Source organism: Hyaena hyaena, unplaced genomic scaffold (genome assembly GCF_003009895.1).
Source record: "Hyaena hyaena isolate Hyena2069 unplaced genomic scaffold, ASM300989v1 scaffold_228, whole genome shotgun sequence".
Taxonomy (NCBI): domain Eukaryota; kingdom Metazoa; phylum Chordata; class Mammalia; order Carnivora; family Hyaenidae; genus Hyaena; species Hyaena hyaena.
The window spans coordinates 247615-266201 of NW_024080860.1; the positions used below are offsets into that span (position 1 = coordinate 247615).

The window sequence follows — 18587 nt, forward strand, 5'->3', positions numbered from 1 at the left end:
TACTACAAGTAGACTGAATTTAACCTATTAGTTAATTCTCTATGAAGGGATATGGTGGACGTTTGAGGAGATAGGAGATGTGTGTCCAGGGGAGAGGAAAGTGAATAGACTAAAGGAATGTATTAAGTCATTATGGAGTGGTGTTCAGGGTACATTTGAGGTACCTGGTTCTGAATTTAAAGCGAGACCACACACTGTCTTTGTATCTTTTATTCCATGCATGTGTAAGCTGACCACGTGCGGGCCAGGGAACTAGTTGTAGTAGAGCAGGAGAGGCCAGGGAACCAGAGGTTCATGCAGGATTGATTATAGCAACTGCCTGGAATTCAGAGTGGATAAAGAAGGATAAGGGAGCAAGTATGGGGAAAGTGTGATAGAACTAATGGATTTAAGGTCCTGGGGGGATTAAAGGATTGCAGAGTTGGGCTACTAGAGGGAGTGAATTTGAAGGATGTGAGGGGATTGTATGAGATTGAGAATATAGAGGGCTTAGAGTTAGTAATGTATTCATGGGAATGAGGGGACAGGACAAAGGGGAGTTTGAGGAACCAGGGCCAGGGTTGGGAGGGCTCCCTCTTTATGAGCAGTGAGTTTGTTGTGATACTGTAAATAAGAAAATATACTTCTGCTTTTAGACAAAAACACTTAAATACTTCCTACTTAAAAACGTAGAATGTTTTTAGTCAGAACAGAGGTTTAAGGGATAAGAAATCCAGAGTAATACTTTATTAACTCCTTAGATATTGCCATTATCTATATCAGGTATCCTCAGTCTGGGATCCACAGATGGGTTCTGAAATGGAATGCATAATTATTGTATGTTGCTTTTGGGGAAAGAGTTCACAGATTTCATTAAAATATTTAAGAATTGCTAGCACTATATATAAACAACACGTATAGTTACATAGCAAAAATGTTTAATTTTAAGAGTATAGATTTTTAAGTCTAGGTATCAGTTTTGTATTGATATGGCCAAAATATTAGCTAATGTTCATGTCTTTGTTTAGGGACATAGTGTCTGTGGACAGAAATGAATATATATCTTTACCCAGATAGCCGCGGAAGAGAGCCTGTATGATGATTAAATGTTGCTTCTTTAAATTAGTGTTTAAAATTAATTTTGCTCTTGTTCTTAAATTCTAGTACATGACTCTCAACCCTTCTACTAAGAGGAAGAATACTGGATCCCCAGATAGGAAGCCCTCAAAAAAATCCAAGACAGACAACTCTTCTCTGAGTTCACCACTAAACCCCAAGTTATGGTGTCACGTACACTTGAAGAAATCCTTGAATGGCTCACCACTCAAAGTGAAGAACTCAAAGAATTCCAAATCTCCAGAAGAACATCTGGAAGAAGTGATGAAGATAATGTCACCCAACAAGCTACATGCCAACTTTCACATTCCTAAGAAAGGCCCACCTGCCAAGAAATCAGGGAAGCACAGTGACAAACCTTTGAAAGTGAAGGGCAGAAGCAAAGGCATCCTTAATGGACAGAAATCCACAGGTAATTCCAAATCTCCCAAAAAGGGCTTGAAGACTCCTAAAACCAAAATGAAGCAGATGACTTTGTTGGATATGGCCAAAGGCACGCAGAAGATGACACGAGCCCCACGGAATTCTGGGGGTACACCCAGGTCCTCTAGTAAACCCCATAAACATCTGCCTCCTGCCGCCCTACACCTTATTGCCTACTACAAAGAAAACAAAGACAGGGAGGACAAGAAGAGTGCCCTGTCCTGTGTTATCTCCAAAACAGCTCGTCTGCTCTCCAGTGAAGATAGAGCTCGTCTCCCAGAAGAGCTGCGAAGTATTGTTCAAAAACGCTTTGAGCTTCTAGAGCACAAAAAGCGGTGGGCCTCTATGTCTGAAGAGCAACGCAAAGAATATTTGAAAAAGAAACGAGAGGAGCTGAAAGAAAAGTTGAAGGAGAAAGCCAAGGAGAGGAGAGAGAAAGAAATGCTTGAGAAACTAGAAAAGCAGAAGAGGTACGAGGACCAAGAGTTAACTGGCAAAAGCCTTCCGGCGTTTAGGTTGGTGGATACCCCCGAAGGGCTGCCCAACACACTCTTTGGGGACGTGGCCATGGTGGTGGAGTTCTTGAGCTGTTACTCTGGGCTACTCTTACCAGATGCTCAGTACCCTATTACTGCTGTGTCCCTCATGGAAGCCTTGAGTGCAGAAAAAGGTGGCTTTTTATACCTGAATAGAGTATTGGTCATCCTCTTGCAGACCTTATTACAAGATGAAATAGCAGAGGACTATGGTGAATTGGGAATGAAGCTGTCAGAAATCCCTCTGACCCTACATTCTGTCTCAGAGCTGGTGCGGCTCTGCTTGCGCAAATCTGATGTTCAGGAAGAAAGTGAGGGCTCAGACACGGATGACAATAAAGATTCAGCACCATTTGAGGATAATGAAGTACAAGATGAGTTCCTAGAGAAGCTGGAGACCTCAGAGTTTTTTGAACTGACGTCAGAAGAGAAGCTCCAGATCTTGACGGCCCTCTGCCACCGCATCCTCATGACGTACTCGGTGCAGGACCACATGGAAACCAGACAGCAGATGTCTGCAGAGCTGTGGAAAGAACGGCTTGCTGTGCTGAAGGAAGAGAATGATAAAAAGAGAGCAGAGAAACAGAAAAGGAAAGAAATGGAAGCCAAAAACAAGGAAAATGGAAAAGAGGAGAATGGGCTGGGCAAACCTGATAGGAAAAAAGAGATTGTGAAGTTTGAGCCCCAAGTAGATGTGGGAGCTGAAGACATGATTAGCGCAGTGAAGAGCAGGCGGCTGCTTGCCATCCAGGCCAAGAAGGAGCGGGAGATCCAGGAGAGAGAAATGAAAGGTAAAGAAAGCCTTGTGTTGGGAGCAGAAGGGAAACCCTTTAGAAGGTGGTAGAAGGAAGGAAATTGCCAAGGTAATGGTATAGTCTCTCCTTGTCACAACTGTTTGGTTGTTTTTGTATGCAGCAGCCCACGCCCCCCCGTTAGGCAGTATTCTGTCAGGAGAGTTCAGCCAGGCATTCTGCAGTTAGGGATGGTTTGAGATGAGTGTGACATTGGCATCTTTTCTAGATTTAGTAAAGGATCAAAACCACAAATGGGCATAGTGGATTGCTGGCCTGGTTCCAAACCTTACCTCTGACTTAGCTCTGTTCCTTTGGGAAAGTTACTTATTCATGCCTCTGTTCCTTCATGCTTGTTAAGATTGTTAAACAATTGAATGACAAGGTCTTTGAAGCCCTCAGCACAGTTGCCAACTCAGGTATTGATCTTTCCCTTGTTAAGGTGTAAGAATGTAAAAATTTTGGGTTTTGATAACACCATCAAATCTGAACATTTTAAAAAATATTTATTATTTTGAGTGAGAAAGAGCATGCATGCTTGTGAGCAGAGGAGGGGCTAGAGAGAGAAGGGGACAGAGGATCTGAAGCAGGCTCTGCACGGACAGCAGTGAGCCCATTGCGGGGCTTGAACTCATGAACCATGAAATCAAGACCTGAGCCAAAGTGAGCTGCTTAGCCGACTGAGCCACCCAGGTGCACCTGAACATTTTTGTAAACAGCTTTATTAAATAGTTCACACACCACACGTACAACTTCTCCATTGAATGAATAACTCATAGTTGTTTCTTTTTGATGTATTGTTGTTTCTAAATTTTTTTTATTAATGTTTTATTTTATTTTTGAGAGAGACATGGGGGAGGGGCTTAGAGAAAGGGGGGAGACACAGAATCTGAATCTGAAGCAGGCCCCAAGCTCTGAGCTGTCAGCACAGAGCTGAATGAACTCCTGAACTGCGAGATCATGACCTGAGCTGAAGTCGGATATTTAACCGACTGAGCCACCTGGGCATCTTGAGTGGTTTTTTAAAAAATAAATTTAATAAACTTAAAAAGTTTATCTTGAGAGAGAGAGTGCGAGTAGGGGAGGGTCAGGGAGAGGAGGAGAGAGAGAATCCCAAACAGGCTCTGCGTTGTCAGCATAGAGCCCAACATGAGATTCAGACTCACAAACTGAGATAATGACCTGAGCTGAAATCAAGAGTTGGACACTTAACCAACTGAGCACCCGCCCCCACCATTGTTTTTTTTAATATACTCACAGATATGTGCAACTTCATCATAATTTTAGAACGTACCCATCTCAGAAAGAAACCCTATACTCTTTGGGTATCATCACTCTGTTCATCCAGGCTTGCCTTTTCTGACATTGTAAATGGAATCCTAGAATAAATGCATGGTCTTTTGTTTCTGGTTTCTTTCACTCAGCATAATGTTGTCAAGGTTCGCTCATGTTATGGCAGGTGTCAGTTCTTCATTTCTTTCTATGGCTGAATGATATTCCATTGTTTGGATATACCACATTTTGTTTATCTATTCATTAGTTGATGGATGATTGGTTCATTTCCACATTTTGGCTTCTATGAATATGGCTGCTGTAAGCATTGGTGTATAAGTTTTTGTCTGGGCATTTTCGTTTCTCTTAGGTATATACCAGAATGGAATTGCTGGGTCATATGGTTGCTATCCTCAACTGTTTGGGGGAACTGCCAGACTTTTTCCAAAGTGGCTGCACAATTTTACATATAAATGTATCAGTAGTGTACAAGAATTCTAATTTTTCTGCATCAACAATATTTGTTACTAAATGACTCGTTGATTCTAGTGGTTGTGAATTAGTATATCATTGTGGTTTTGATAATGCATTTCCTCGATGACTAATGATGTCAGGCATCTCCATATGTGCCTGTTGGTCATTTGTGTTTCTTCTTTGGAGGAATATTCCAGTCTTTTGTACATTTTCAAATTGGGTTATTTGTCTTTCTGTTATTGAGTTGTAAGAGATCTTTATATATTCTAGATATAAATCCCTTTGTACTGGTATTTACTGTAATCCTTGGTGCAAACATACAGTTCCATTCAGGAGAGCGAACTTTGTAAAGGTAACAAGTATCATGTTGGTTTTAAATAACTGAGATTTGTCTTAAAGTAACATCTGTAGATTGGTGTGGTTTCCAGATTCTTACCATATTGTAGAAGCTGTCATTATTAGAAGATCAGTGTTAATAAAAATCTGGCCTTGTAAATAGCACCATATACTTACAGTTTCAAAATTTGTGACAGTTACAGAAAAACTTACAAGACAAGATTACTGAGCTGTTTCTGTTGTTGAGAGAAATTTCTGGCTGGGTGAGATAAACCCATATAGGGGCGCCTGGGTGGCTTAGTCTGTTAAGCATCCGACTTTCGCTTAGGTCATGATCTCGCGGTTCATGGGTTCGAGCCCAGCATCGGGCTCTGTGCTGACTGCCAGCTCAGAGCCTGGACCCTGTTTCAGAGTCTGTGACTCCCTCTCTCTCTGACCCTCCCCTGCTCATGCTGTCTCTCTCTTTCTCTCTCTCCTAGAAATAAATAAAACATTAAAAAAATTTTAAAAAAAAGAAAGAAATAAACCCATATAATGAATGGTTAGAAATAAATTGAGTAAAACTTTTTTTTCATCTGTAACAGTAGTTACTTGCTGAATGATCTCCAAATGGTATTCAGTATGCAGTGAGTAGTATTATCCCCAAGTGCTTGCCTGCCCTTGATTTCTCAGTATTTTTTGCTTGTTACTAAGGCTGAATAATAATCAAATTCGTCAGGACTAAAATATGTTTCCAAAATACTTATTCTGGTTTTATTCTCATAATTTTGAGGATCAATTAATTCCCTTTAGGGACTGTTTTATTGTCCCATTTTAAATTATTAATAGAATTAATCTATTTTGATTATTAAAATTAATAAGGAGTTACATTTTGGAGAGAAAAGATTGTGCATTAAGTTGATGGTTGCAGCATTGCCAGAATTTGAAGGACATAGGGGAACCAGCCTTGCAGCACATCACTTCTTATAACAGATCAGAATTAGGAGAAGGAAACTAATAAGGTTTGATGGAAAATCTGCTTTATACTTTCTACTCTATATCTTACTTAATTTGAAAGAGTGGAATTTATTAGGAAAAAAAAATCTAGTTGATTCTTTTTATCTGTAACAGTGAAACTGGAACGTGAAGCTGAAGAAGAAAGAATACGAAAGCACAAAGCAGCTGCCGAGAAGGCTTTCCAGGAAGGAATTGCCAAGGCAAAGCTGGTCATGCGCAGGACTCCTATTGGTACAGATCGAAACCATAACAGGTAAGTTATTAAACTTCATTTTTGTCATCCTCTAGGGCCGTTATATTATTCCTAGTTATGAAACTGTCTAAAGTACTAAGAATAGACAGGCTTCCCTATTTATGGATTTTGGAAACAATCGCTCATCACACATTGAATATTTTCTGTGCCACGTGCTAGAGTTACAAAGTTAAGTAAGACATGACCCTGTTCTTGAAGATACTACAGATATGAAGCTTAAATTATTGTGACTGGTGAAATGTAATTCAAATAGAGTTCATTAAAAATTGTGATATATTTTACGTGTGTACATTGTATGGAACCTAGAGAGAGAAATATTGGTTATAAAAATTACTGCTATGAAGCAAATCTCAAATTTCAAAAATGTTGGTATTCTGTGCCTTACTTTATCATTTGTATCTGTCTGAATGTTAGTGATACTGTGTAATCATCTCCCCCAACAAATCAAGTCATCCTGTGCTCATAATCTGTCGTTATTATTAATATCTGGTTGTGATTTATAGATACTGGCTCTTCTCAGATGAGGTTCCAGGATTGTTCATCGAAAAAGGCTGGGTACACGACAGCATCGACTACCGATTCAATCACCGCAAAGACCGTGCGGACCTTTCCGATGAGGATTACTGTCCCCGAAGTATGTATATCTACCAGTTCTTTTACCCTGTTTGAGTACAGTCCTTAATAATGACTGTCTTCCTCAGTCACTTTTTCCATTTGTAAGATTTCTTTATTGTCTTCTTAGGTAGATGTATTTGAGTGGGGTGGGAGAATGTGAAATGCACGGAAGAAGGAAGGAAACTAACATTTGATTAACAATTTTGTTCTAGATATAGTGTGCAGTGATAAAGAACTTGAATATTAGGACTTTGGGGTATTAGATTTTATACAAGTAATCTTCAAACTCTGTCCCTTGAGTCTCTTGTAGGTACCTTATTGGCTAGAACTGAGGTGAAGAGGCTAGGAAGGCAGTTATACGTCTTCCAAAGTTTATTCAGTATTTATAGAGCATCTCATGTGTGCCAACCAATTTTTCTTGTTTTCCTGCAAGATAACAAGCAAGACAGATAAGGTCCTGAATGCCATTTAACTAAAATTTTAGTGGGGGGAAACACAGCAAATAATTAAAAGTAAGTAATGGAGAAAGGGTCATAAAGGTATACTGATGTTCTTTTTCTTGTTCTGGGTTCTAGTTACATGGGTGTGTTCAGTTTGTAAAATATACAAGAGTACTTTTTTCTTGATGTATATATTGAATACATATAACATGTAACATTTACATATGTAATATATATAATACGTATAATGTTTCAAGAAAAATTAAAAGGAAAAGGTTTTAATTAAAAAAAAAAACCAAATGGTTAGGTTGGTCAGGTTTTCTCAGCCTCTGCATTATTGACATTTTGGGTCAGATAATTCTTTGTAGTCGGAGGTTATCATGTGCCATGTCGGATATTTAGCGGCATCCCTGACCTCAGTGGACTAGATGCGATAGGGAAAACCAAATATGTCTCTAGATATGGCCACATGGCTCCTGGGAGGCAGCCTGGCTCCCTATCAAGAACCCCTGGGTTAAATGATCTGCAAGCTTCCTACTAGCTCTCCTTTCCATGACCTACTGAAAATTACTGCTCAAATGTTAGATCATAATGTTTCTTTGAGAGATTTTTTTTTTTAAGGCAGTTTTCCTTCATTTTAGAGAAGCTCCTAACCCAAACTTAAAAGTCACAAAATTGTTAAATAAGGAAATTAATATATAGCTCAAAGTTTCACAGTTAAGGGATTTTTATATTGTGTGTTATATTAAAGTGTTAGATTGTAGTGCTTAGAAAAATCTAGTTTTAGTAGATTGTGTAAATACCCACGTGAGGGCATTTCTGTTTGAAAGCAGTAAGTGTGAAGTCTGGATCTTCTGACCTGGGGGGAGAGTTTGCAGCTGGAGGAGAGACTTGAGTTTATGATGTTTTTCAAAAGCTTAATGGCTGTCCTTAGAAATCAGGTTTCCGTACATAGTTCTAGCTCTCAAGTAGAAGATGGACATCAGTCCCTTCACTTCCAGCGCATCCTGGCGGATGTTGTTGCTTAATGTTCCCTCATTCAGGCATGGCAAGGTCACTTCAAAGTCACCTGACTCAAGACAGTAGGATCATGTGTTTGTACTGCTGGGAAAGTGCCGCAGAGTAAAGGGGGCAGAATGGGAGTCAGGGACACAAGCCATGAGAGTGTTAGGCGAGGCCTCAGAGATTGGCTTAAAATCTATCTGTATTCATGTCCTAATGGTAGATGGGAGCTGGCTTACAAAAAAGTTAATCATGTTTGACATTTGAAGCCTCCAGGAGTAAGTTTATAGTTTTATATATTTCACTTGACTCTACTTCACTACAGATGCACAAGGAGTAAATTTATTTGTTTGGGTATAGTTACTCAGTGCTCCCATTCCATTCTAAGTTGCCACACTCTGAACTTTGAACTGTACAGCTGTTCAGCTGCATAGAGAGCAGTTATCTCCTATGATGTGCTATACATAAGACGTTTAAAAGAAACTAGCACCTGCTATACATTGGATATATTTAATAGGCAGCATCTGTGTTATTAGTTGTTGGCTTTGGCACTGTTTCCCACTGAGGTTTGAAACTAGGAATTGGTTATTTACTATATTCAACCAAATGTTTCAATTTTTTTAGGTAAGAAAGCAAACCTAGGCAAAAATGTAAGCATGAACACACAACCTGGCCCAGCAACAGAAATTGCTGTGGAGACCACCGTACCCAAACAAGGACAGAATCTATGGTAACGTGAGCATTCATCTGGTTGCTTGATTGTTTTTTCTTTTCTTTTCTTTTTTTAAAATTTTATAGTTTTTATTTGCTTTTGAGGCAGAGAGAGAGCATGAATGGGAGAGAGGCAGAGAGAGAGGGAGACACAGAATTTGAAACGGGCTCCAGGTTCTGAGCTGCCAGCACAGAACCCGCTGCGGGGCTCGAACCCATGAACTGCGAGATCATGACCTAAGCCGAAGTCGGACACTTAACCAACTGAGCCACCCAGGCGCCCCTCTTGTTTTCTTTTTTTATGTTAAGAGAATATTTTAGGGACACCTGGGTGGCTCAGTCAGTTGAGCGTCTGACTTGATTTTGGCTCAGGTCATGATCTCACAGTTAAATCATGTGAGATTGAGCCCTGTGTCAGGCTCCTGCACGGATAGCATGGAGCCGGCTTGGGATTCTCAATCCCTCTTTGTTCCTTCCCCTCTCACGCACCTGTGTGCACATGCTCACACTCTCTCTCTTTTTCCCAAGATACATAAATTAAAAAAAAAAAAGAAAGAAAATATTTAATGTGATGATACCAGTGATCATAAGATAATTTTATATGACTTTGATTTCTTAAATATGTAAACTCATTTCTTTAAAAGCAAATTTGATTTTTTGGGTAAGAATATGTTTTTTTCTAAGCTTTGGAGTTTTATTTCCCCCTTGTAAAGTAACTGGATGTGTTCTGTGATAGGTCTTACATTGCAGTGGAAGTGCTTTTCAATCTGGGAATAGATTCAGGATTTTCATCTTTATTAATTAAAGGATAAAATATTGTATGCATAGTAATAGTCTTGTGTCAATTCTCTTTCAGACTGAGAGCTAGGTTTTGAGAGTGTCCCTTTCTCTTTGTGATTGCATTAACTGTTCGGCTTCCGATTGCTTTTAGTTTAATGACCTTTTATCTTTTAGTTTTATATATAAGTTTACTCTTTTGAAGGTGTATGACAGTTGTGTTTATTAATTTTATAAAATTTGTCTATTTTAGTAGGAAACATTGGCTCCAATATTGTAAGATAAAGTTAACACTACGCCTCATGGAAATAGTAAATTATTTGTTCTACTTGTGAGCAAGTTTGGAATTCTCTCCAGACTCCCACCAACAACCCTAGATGTCTTTCTTAGGATTTGATTGTTTTTCAGAGTTACTAGGTCTGTTTTGCTCATTGCAGGTTTTTATGTGATAGTCAGAAGGAACTGGATGAGTTGTTAAACTGCCTTCACCCTCAGGGAATAAGAGAAAGTCAGCTCAAAGAGAGACTGGAGAAGAGGTAAGGGTTTCCATCTTGCTCCTCACATCTTCTCTTCAGCATTTAAACACCTTAGACCTTTTGTTTGTTTATTCATAAAAGGTATTCAAGGCACATATTAAAAAAGTGTCTGCAACCCTTCTATGCTCTTGTTGCTTGGTATTTTCTTGACTCCTGCTTATTTGGAAAAACCTGCTTTTAAACCATGTATATGTAGGGTAGCAGGGTTATTTGTTGATTAACGTGTGCTATGCACCCAGCTGAGGTCCTCACCGAGCTGTTTAGGCAGCTTTGCAGGGGCAATGCCACATCAGTTGGTATTCAGAAGTATTGTCAATATTGAAAATAGCCCAAAAATGCAGATAACCTAATGTCTATCAGCTGATGGATAAACAAAATGTAGCATCTCCATAAATTCAGCCATAAAAAGGAACAAAGTACTGGTACATGCTACAACATGGCTGAAACTAGAAAACAGGTTGAGTCAAAGAGGCTAGGTAAACAGCCACATATTTTAGGATTCCATTTGTGTAAAGCTTATAGAATAGGCAACTCCATAGAGACAAAGTAGATTGGTGGTTTCCAGGGGGTGGGGGAAGGGGGGAGAATTGGGAGTGACTGCTCACAGGTGTGGGATTTCTTCATGGGATGATGGAAGTTTTGGAATTAGGTAGTTTTAACGGTTCCAAAAAACCACTGGAAGTGTATGCTTTAAAATGGTGAGTTTAATGTTAATGTGAATTCTGTCTTAAAAAGCCCCTCGAAATAAAAATTGTCTACATCTTAGATTTGCTAGTGTCCGTTCAACTCTAGCCATTGTTCCTGTCAAAGGCAGGGCAAAGTTTTGGCTTAAGGCCACCTTTAAAAAAATTTTTTTTAATGTTTTATTCATTTCTAGGAGAGAGAGAGAGACAGCGTGAACAGGGGAGGGTCAGAGAGAGAGGGAGTCACAAACTGAAACAGGCTCCAGGCTCTGAGCTGGCAGTCAGCACAGAGCCCGACGCGGGGCTCGAACCCACGAACTGCGATATCATGACCTAAGCGAAAGTCGGATGCTTAACTGACTAAGCCACCCAGGCGCCCCTTAAGGCCACCTTTAGTATCGACTGCATACTTTCAGGGTTACTTTAGGATTGGTTGAAGTGAGAAGGAAAATATCATTCAGTACATAGATGCAACTTCTCCAGACTTTTGTAAGTGATGGTGGGTACAGGATGCTAGTTTTAGTATCCTACTTAATGTGGAAATTAATTAAGATGGCATTCTGAATCATGGTGCTTTAATATAGATATGACCGGGCAAATTAAGAAAGACAAGGGAAAATGTTGATACACAGAACCAGAAAGGAATACAGTTCTTTGACGTTCCTTCTGTTTGGTTAAAGTGTTTGTTAGTTGGAATTAAAAACAAAACTTCAACTTTTTTCTTTTGTTGAACATTAAAATCTCACATATCTTGTTTTGCCGATTTTGAACTTTTTAGAGGATATCAAGCATATGTGGTCTTTGAGATTTTATGTTTTTTACTTAGCATTCTTGTACTAAAAATCGTTGTTTTAATGAAGTATAGTTGATATACAACATACTAGTTTCAGGTTCCATCCTTGATTTTTATAACTGAATTCCATCGGTTTTCCTTTCTATATATGATTCTATGAATATGTGTAATCTTTGTGAATCTAATTTATCCGTTCTCTTATTGGTGGTGGCCAAGGGGATAGGGATAGGATAAGGTATCACAAACCATTTGAGGTTCAAATTTATGGGGCCCCTGGGTGGCTCAGTCAGTTAAGCGTCTGACTTCAGGTCATGATGTCACAGTTTGTGGGTTCGAGCCCTCCATCGGGCTCTGTGCTGACAGCCAGCTCAGAGTCTGGAGCCTGTTTCAAATTCTGTATCTCCCTCTCTCTCTGACCCTCCTCTGCTCATGCTGTCTCTCTCTCTTATAAATAAAACATTAAAAAAACTTAACAAATTTATAAAACAAAAGTGTATATGCTCTTTACAAGAAAATAAGTGATGGAAAATATAAAGGGTGTGCACTCAATTATTCACCTCAATTTAAAACAAAATAGAAGATACCAGGCCAGTTGGAAACAGAGAAGTGAAGTTTTTTGTTTACCCATTGAACATGTATAAAAGGTAATCATATACTCAGCCACAAAAGAAATCTCAAAAGATTTAAGGGGCGTCTGGGTGGCTCAGTCGGGTAAGCGTCTGACTTTGGCTGAGGTCATGGTCTCAAAGTTTGTGAGTTCGAGCCCTGCGTGTGCTGACAGCTCAGAGCCTGAAGCCTGCTTCGAATTCTGTGTCTCCCTCTTTGCCCCTCCCTGCTCTTGTTCTCTCTCCCTCTCTCCAAAATAAACATTAAAATAATAATAATAATTGCAAGATACATTCTCTGATCAGATTATGATAAAATTAGAAATAAATTCTTCAAAGATGACCAAAATGATCTTAACTGATAGTTAAATATTATTCCTAGGTAACGTTGCAAAGAAGAAAATAAAAGGGAGTTCTAGAAAGCAAGGAAAGGAAGATTCTTTGTAAAAACCAGTGGGACACAGTGAAAGTTGTATTCAGAGGAAAATAATATTAAAAGTGCTTAGAATAAACAAAATGGGAACTTAGTCTAACTCAACAGAGATGACCTTGAGCTTTAGTTTTCATTTTGTTGTAAGAAGCCAACAGAGAAGAAAGTCTGTTGCTGGGTCTTCAGCGGGTTAATCTGTAGTTTGAGAGTGAACTTGAAGGTCCTTCTATAGAGTCTCTGCTCAGTTTCGTGTTTTTTTCTATGTTGTAAGGAATTCCAGGCAGGTAATTTAAAGTTATCTCAGGTTGGTAGCAATTCCTGGCAGCTGACATGAGCAAGTACACATTTTTTTGTGGAGCAACACAGCTTCAAACCAGGCCTCAAAGAATTTCCACAGATAAAATCCCAAGAAACTCAACGATAAAAAGGTAAAAAATAAATAAATAAATAAATAAAACAAAACACAGACCAGGAAATGTGAATGAGAGCCAGGTAAAACAGTACACTTCAAGTACAGGAATTATCAGATACAGAATAAAAGAAGGGTGTTTTTTAAATGAATCAATAAGAAAAATTTGAAAATTTGTGCAAGAATCTGAAGAAACCCCAAGGAGAGATGAAAAAAGTCTGAGTAAGTCTTCTAGAAATGAGACCTGCCATTCAAAGTCATTGAAATTTATAGACTATTTAAAAATGTTCCTTTATGTTCCCTTCCCTCTACCCCAACTTTTCTAGGTACCAGGACATTATCCATTCTATTCATCTGGCCCGGAAGCCAAATTTGGGTCTAAAATCCTGTGATGGCAACCAGGAGCTTTTAAACTTTCTTCGAAGTGATCTCATTGAAGTTGCAACAAGGTTACAAAAGGGGGGACTTGGTTATGTGGAAGAAACCTCAGAATTTGAAGCAAGGGTAAGAACATAAACACCCAGTGAAATCTGTTACTCATGGAAACTCAATTTGGAATTGTGCCCTGATACTGTTCTTGACTTCCCCAGAAAATCCTGGAAATCACATGTGGGTTTGTCCTGAAAGACCTGTGGAGCCAAAAATTCTCTATGTACATGTGATAGTTATCCTTTGATATCTGGAAAAAATCTAATCGTACACTTCGATCCTTTGTTCAAAAAGAGTTCTGGTTTTTTTTTTTTAAGATGTTATTTTTTTTTTTTTTTTTTTGGGGAGAGAGAGAGACAGCATGAGCAGGGGAGGGTCAGAGAGAGAGGGAGTCACAGACTCTGAAACAGGCTCCAGGCTCTGAGCCGGCAGTCAGCACAGAGCCCGACGCGGGGCTTGAACCCACGAACCGTGAGATCATGACCTAAGCGAAAGTCGGACGCTTAACCGACTAAGCCACCCAGGCGCCCCTAAGATGTTATTTTTAAGTAATCTCTATACCCACCATGGGGCTTGAACCCACAACCCTGAGATCAAGAGTCAAACACTCCACTGACTGAGCCAGGCTCTCCAAAAAGTGCTTTTCTTTTAAGTTGAATAGAAAACTGGTTTTGGAGTCAGAGTTCTGGAACATTATTTAACATATCTATTTAACATTCCCATGTAATCGGTCCTGTGCTTTAAGGTCTGAAACATGTTTGTGTAGGGGTGTCTGGGCAGCTCAGTCGGTTAAGCATCCGACTTTAGCTCAGGTCATGATCTCATGGGTTGTAGGTTCAAGCCCCGCGTTGGGCTCTGCTGACAGCTAGCTCAGAGCCTGGAGCCTGTTTTGGATTCTGTGTCTCCCTGTCTCTCTGATCCTTCCCTGCTCATGCTGTCTCTCACTCAGAAATAAATAAAAAACATTTAAAAAATTAAAAAAAAAACCATGTTTGTGTATCCCCATTTGTTCATCCTTGACACTGATCGGCTCACTAGGGTCTGTTTAGTGTTGGGTAGCACTTGTGCTGAAAAATGGATGCATTTCAAGGCCTGTTTATGGCCTGGCCATTTACTGCTCCAAAAGACTCATATGGGCTGTGGATGAACCAGTTCAGGAGACCCCATGTTCCATGTGAGGTAGGTTTAGGTACCACAAGCCAGAGAGAAGATTCGAAAATACTGTTTATCAGTTGTTGTCAGAAAGTGCTTTTTACTGATTTTAAATAATAAAAGATCATATAACTCCAAATGTACTAACTAACACGTGGGTGTTTTCAGATTATACATATGCATTATAACGTGTATTAGTCGTGTGGTTTTTATGAGCCGTTGCATCATTTCTCCCCATTTTTCCTAATTTATAAATACATTCTATTGTTTTCAGTCTTTATGTCACTTTGGCGTACATTATAACCCAAGAAGTTGATAGGGTGGCTCTCTTAACAGCCAGACTTGTATTTCTGTGTCTTTGCTATTAGAATTGGTAAAATATATATGCAGCTTTCTCTTTTTCTTTTTCTTTTTTTAAGTCGTCTCCATGCCCAGTGTGGGGCTCACACTCCTGATCCTGAGATCCAGAGTCTTAGGCTCCACCGACTGAGCCAGCCAGGCACCCCCAGCCCTTTCTCTTAATTTGTCTGCTTATGAATTCGTGGCACATTTCCTGAGAAAAAGGATTTAAACATCTTTGTTGTTCTTAATGATTTTTTAAAGAATTCTTCAACCCTAAAGGATTTTGCCAGTTTCAACATACTATTTAGCAAATATTTATCAACTGCCTACTTTGTGCCAGACCCAGGCTTACACCTTGCTAACATTGGGTTGCCATCATTCATCTTTCTTTGTTGTTCTGAGGTGGTATCTCTAATTGGCATGTTTTGTGTGACTGAGAAAGTAGTGTTCACTTAAGCATATGCTTTGAATCAAAATGATTTAGCTTCTGTTTTCTTATCCAGGAAATAAATGAGAGCCTTAGATGAAAAAGTGTGGAAAGGATATTTACCTGCTTATAGTTTGTAAGCCAGTGGGTCAGTAAATGTTTATTTTCTTTCTCAGTTTCTCTTTACCTTGAGACTGCAGTTTGTACATAGTAGGCACTCAGTTGCTGAGCTTCCCTCGCTTACTAAGTAGAGCAAGTTTCAGCATCCCGTGGGTCCCATTGCTGGGGAAATGGAAGTAATGAGCTGCTTTTAAATGTATAAACCATCCCCTGAACTGAGGAACTGAAGTAAATTCATGCTGTGTGACCCATTTGGGGTCCAGGTGGATTTTAACCACCTGAGGATAGTCTCCTTGCATCTTGCCCTAGCATTCATTCTGGTGTTTCCATCATTTCCTGTAGGTGATCTCATTAGAGAAACTGAAGGATTTTGGTGAGTGTGTGATTGCCCTACAAGCCAGTGTCATAAAGAAGTTTCTCCAAGGCTTCATGGCTCCCAAGCAAAAGAGAAGAAAACTCCAAAGCGAAGATTCAGCAAAGACGGAAGAGGTGGATGAAGAGAAGAAAATGGCAGAGGAAGCAAAGGTATTTTGTTCATGAAGATGCAGTTTCATGACTGTAAAAGAGTGCGGTCTGTTTTTCAAATGGTCTGACCCCGTGCTTTTACCTTCTGTAAGCGCTATTCCCTCCGCCAGTGGTCCATTTTTATCACTTTCACTAAATTTTGTGGTTTTCAGCTTGGTCTATGGAGCATAGCTGGATAATGGCTCAGAGTGCCCCCAGCCCCTTTTTCCAGAGCGGATTTCTTTTTAAAAGGTGGTAGCAGTTTTCAAAAATGGTAAAATACTCATAATGAACAATTAGTCATTTTAGCCATTTTTACGTTCTGTGTCAGTTGTGTGACACACAGTTGTGTAACCATCACCCCCATCCATCTCCAGAACCTTGACCCCTTCGTAAGCTGAAACTCTGCCCCTTAAAGACTGAGCTACCCATTTCACTCCTCTCAATCCCTGGCAACCACCGCTTGCTTTCCGTGTCTATGAATTCAACTAGTCTGAGTACTATTACATAGAAGTGGAATCACTATTTTTCCTTTTGTGACTGGTTTATTTAACTTAACATAATGTCTTCAAAGATCATCTGTTATATTACGTGCCTGAATTTCCCTTTCAAGACTAATATTCCATTCTGTGTATATACCACATTCCATATTCATCTGTCCATGCACACTTGGGTTACTTCCACCTTTTGGCTCTTGTGGGTGATGCTGCTGTGGGCCTTGAGAACTTGCTTTCTGGGGGCCTGTAACAGGGGAGTGCCACCGTGTACCCTTGACTGAAGAATGGTCCTGCTCTTTGGGGGAGGTTTCGGGAGGGCCGCACAGTGAGGGAGGAAGGAGACACTCATTTAGCCAGCCACGTGTGCCAGATCATCCTGGGGAGCTGGCGTGAGATACTGCAGCTGGTGGCCCTCACATCCAGGAATGCTTCTGTGAACACGGGTGTACAACTGTCTGCTCCTGTCCTTGCTTTCATTTCTTTTGGCTACATGCCTAAAAGTAGAATTGCTGCATCATATAGTAATTCTGTTTAATTTTTTCTAGGACGGCCATGTTTTCCATAATGGCTGTACCATTTTACATGCCTATCAGCAGTGCACAAGGGATCTTATTTCTCCACATTTTTGGCAACACTTGTTACTTTGTTTGCTTGGTTGCAGTCATCCTGATGGATGTGAAATGATCTCTTGTGGTTTAGATTTGCATTTCCCTAATGAGCTTGTTGGCCATTTGTCTGTCTTGGGGGAAATGTCGCTTTGAGTCCTTTGGCTGCTTTTTAATTGGATTGTATATTTTTTGTTGTCCTACATATGTAGGTTCTATATATGTTCTGGGCATTAATCCTTTATCACATGTGATTTGCTAATATATTCTCGCATCCTGTGAGCTGCCTTTTACTTTTCTTGGTGATGTCTTTTGATGCATGAAGTTTTAAAGTTTGAAGAAGTTGGCTTTATCTGTTTTGTCTTTTGCTGCTTCTGCTTTTGATGACATCCAGGAAATTATTGCCAAATCCAGTGTCACAAACCCAGTGTCCTTCCCCTCTGTTTTCTTCCATAGGTTTTAGAATTTGAGCTTTTACATTTAAATCTTTGATCTGATCCAGGGGCAGCTGGGGGGCTCAGTCAGTTAATTGTCCGACTCTTGGTTTCAGCTCAGGTCATGATCTCATGGTTCATGGGCCGCATTGGGCTCTGTGCTGACAGCATGGAGCCTGCTTGGGGTTTTTCTCTTCCGTCTCTCTGTCCCTCCCTGGCGTGTGCTCTTTCTTTCATCATCATCATCATCATCATCATCATCATCATCATCATCATAAATGCTTGATCCATATTGAGTTAATTTTTGTAGAGTAAGGGTCTACCTCAGTTTTTTGCATGTGGATATCCAGTTATTTGGTTTTTAAGTTTTAGAAGTAACATGCTCATTGTAAGTAAATCCAATGTTAGAGGTACATAAACTTATGAAACCACTCCCGTCCTAGTTTTGCTCCCTAAGAATATCACTCTTTAGTACTTTGGTGTCTTTTCTGTATACATATGAAGATAGTTTCATGGGAGTTGTACAGAATGTACTGCAGTTTTTCACCCCTCAACATACTCTGTTTGTCTCTTTTCTTTCAGTCTATATAGATCCACATGACAGGGTTTTCTCAGCATCTTAATTCCCTTAGTGATGAATATTATGTTGTCTTTGGTTTTTCTTTATTGGAATAATAAGCTTCATTTTTTTCTGTTTTGTCTATTAGATTTCTGCTTAAGATTACTTGGGAAGAAAAGGGGCGCCTGGGTGGCTTAGTCGGTTGAGCGTCCGACTTTCGCTTGGGTCATGATCTCGCGGTTCGTGGGTTCGAGCCCCGCGTCGGGCTCTGTGCTGACTGCCAGCTCGGAGCCTGGAGCCTGTTTCAGAGTCTGTCACTCCCTCTCTCTCTGACCCTTCCC

General features: G+C 39.9%; 1 protein-coding gene across 1 annotated transcript in view; it reads left to right on the top strand.

Annotated features, from left to right (window-relative positions):
* Positions 1–18587, top strand: part of BAZ1B (bromodomain adjacent to zinc finger domain 1B) — a 65248-nt gene that overhangs the window by 30871 nt on the left and 15790 nt on the right. Inside the window, exons 7-13 of the mRNA XM_039243497.1 lie at positions 1144–2845; positions 6038–6176; positions 6680–6810; positions 8858–8963; positions 10159–10257; positions 13504–13681; positions 15990–16172. Of these exons, the coding sequence (XP_039099428.1) occupies positions 1144–2845; positions 6038–6176; positions 6680–6810; positions 8858–8963; positions 10159–10257; positions 13504–13681; positions 15990–16172 (2538 nt within the window). The remainder of the gene's footprint in view (positions 1–1143; positions 2846–6037; positions 6177–6679; positions 6811–8857; positions 8964–10158; positions 10258–13503; positions 13682–15989; positions 16173–18587) is intronic.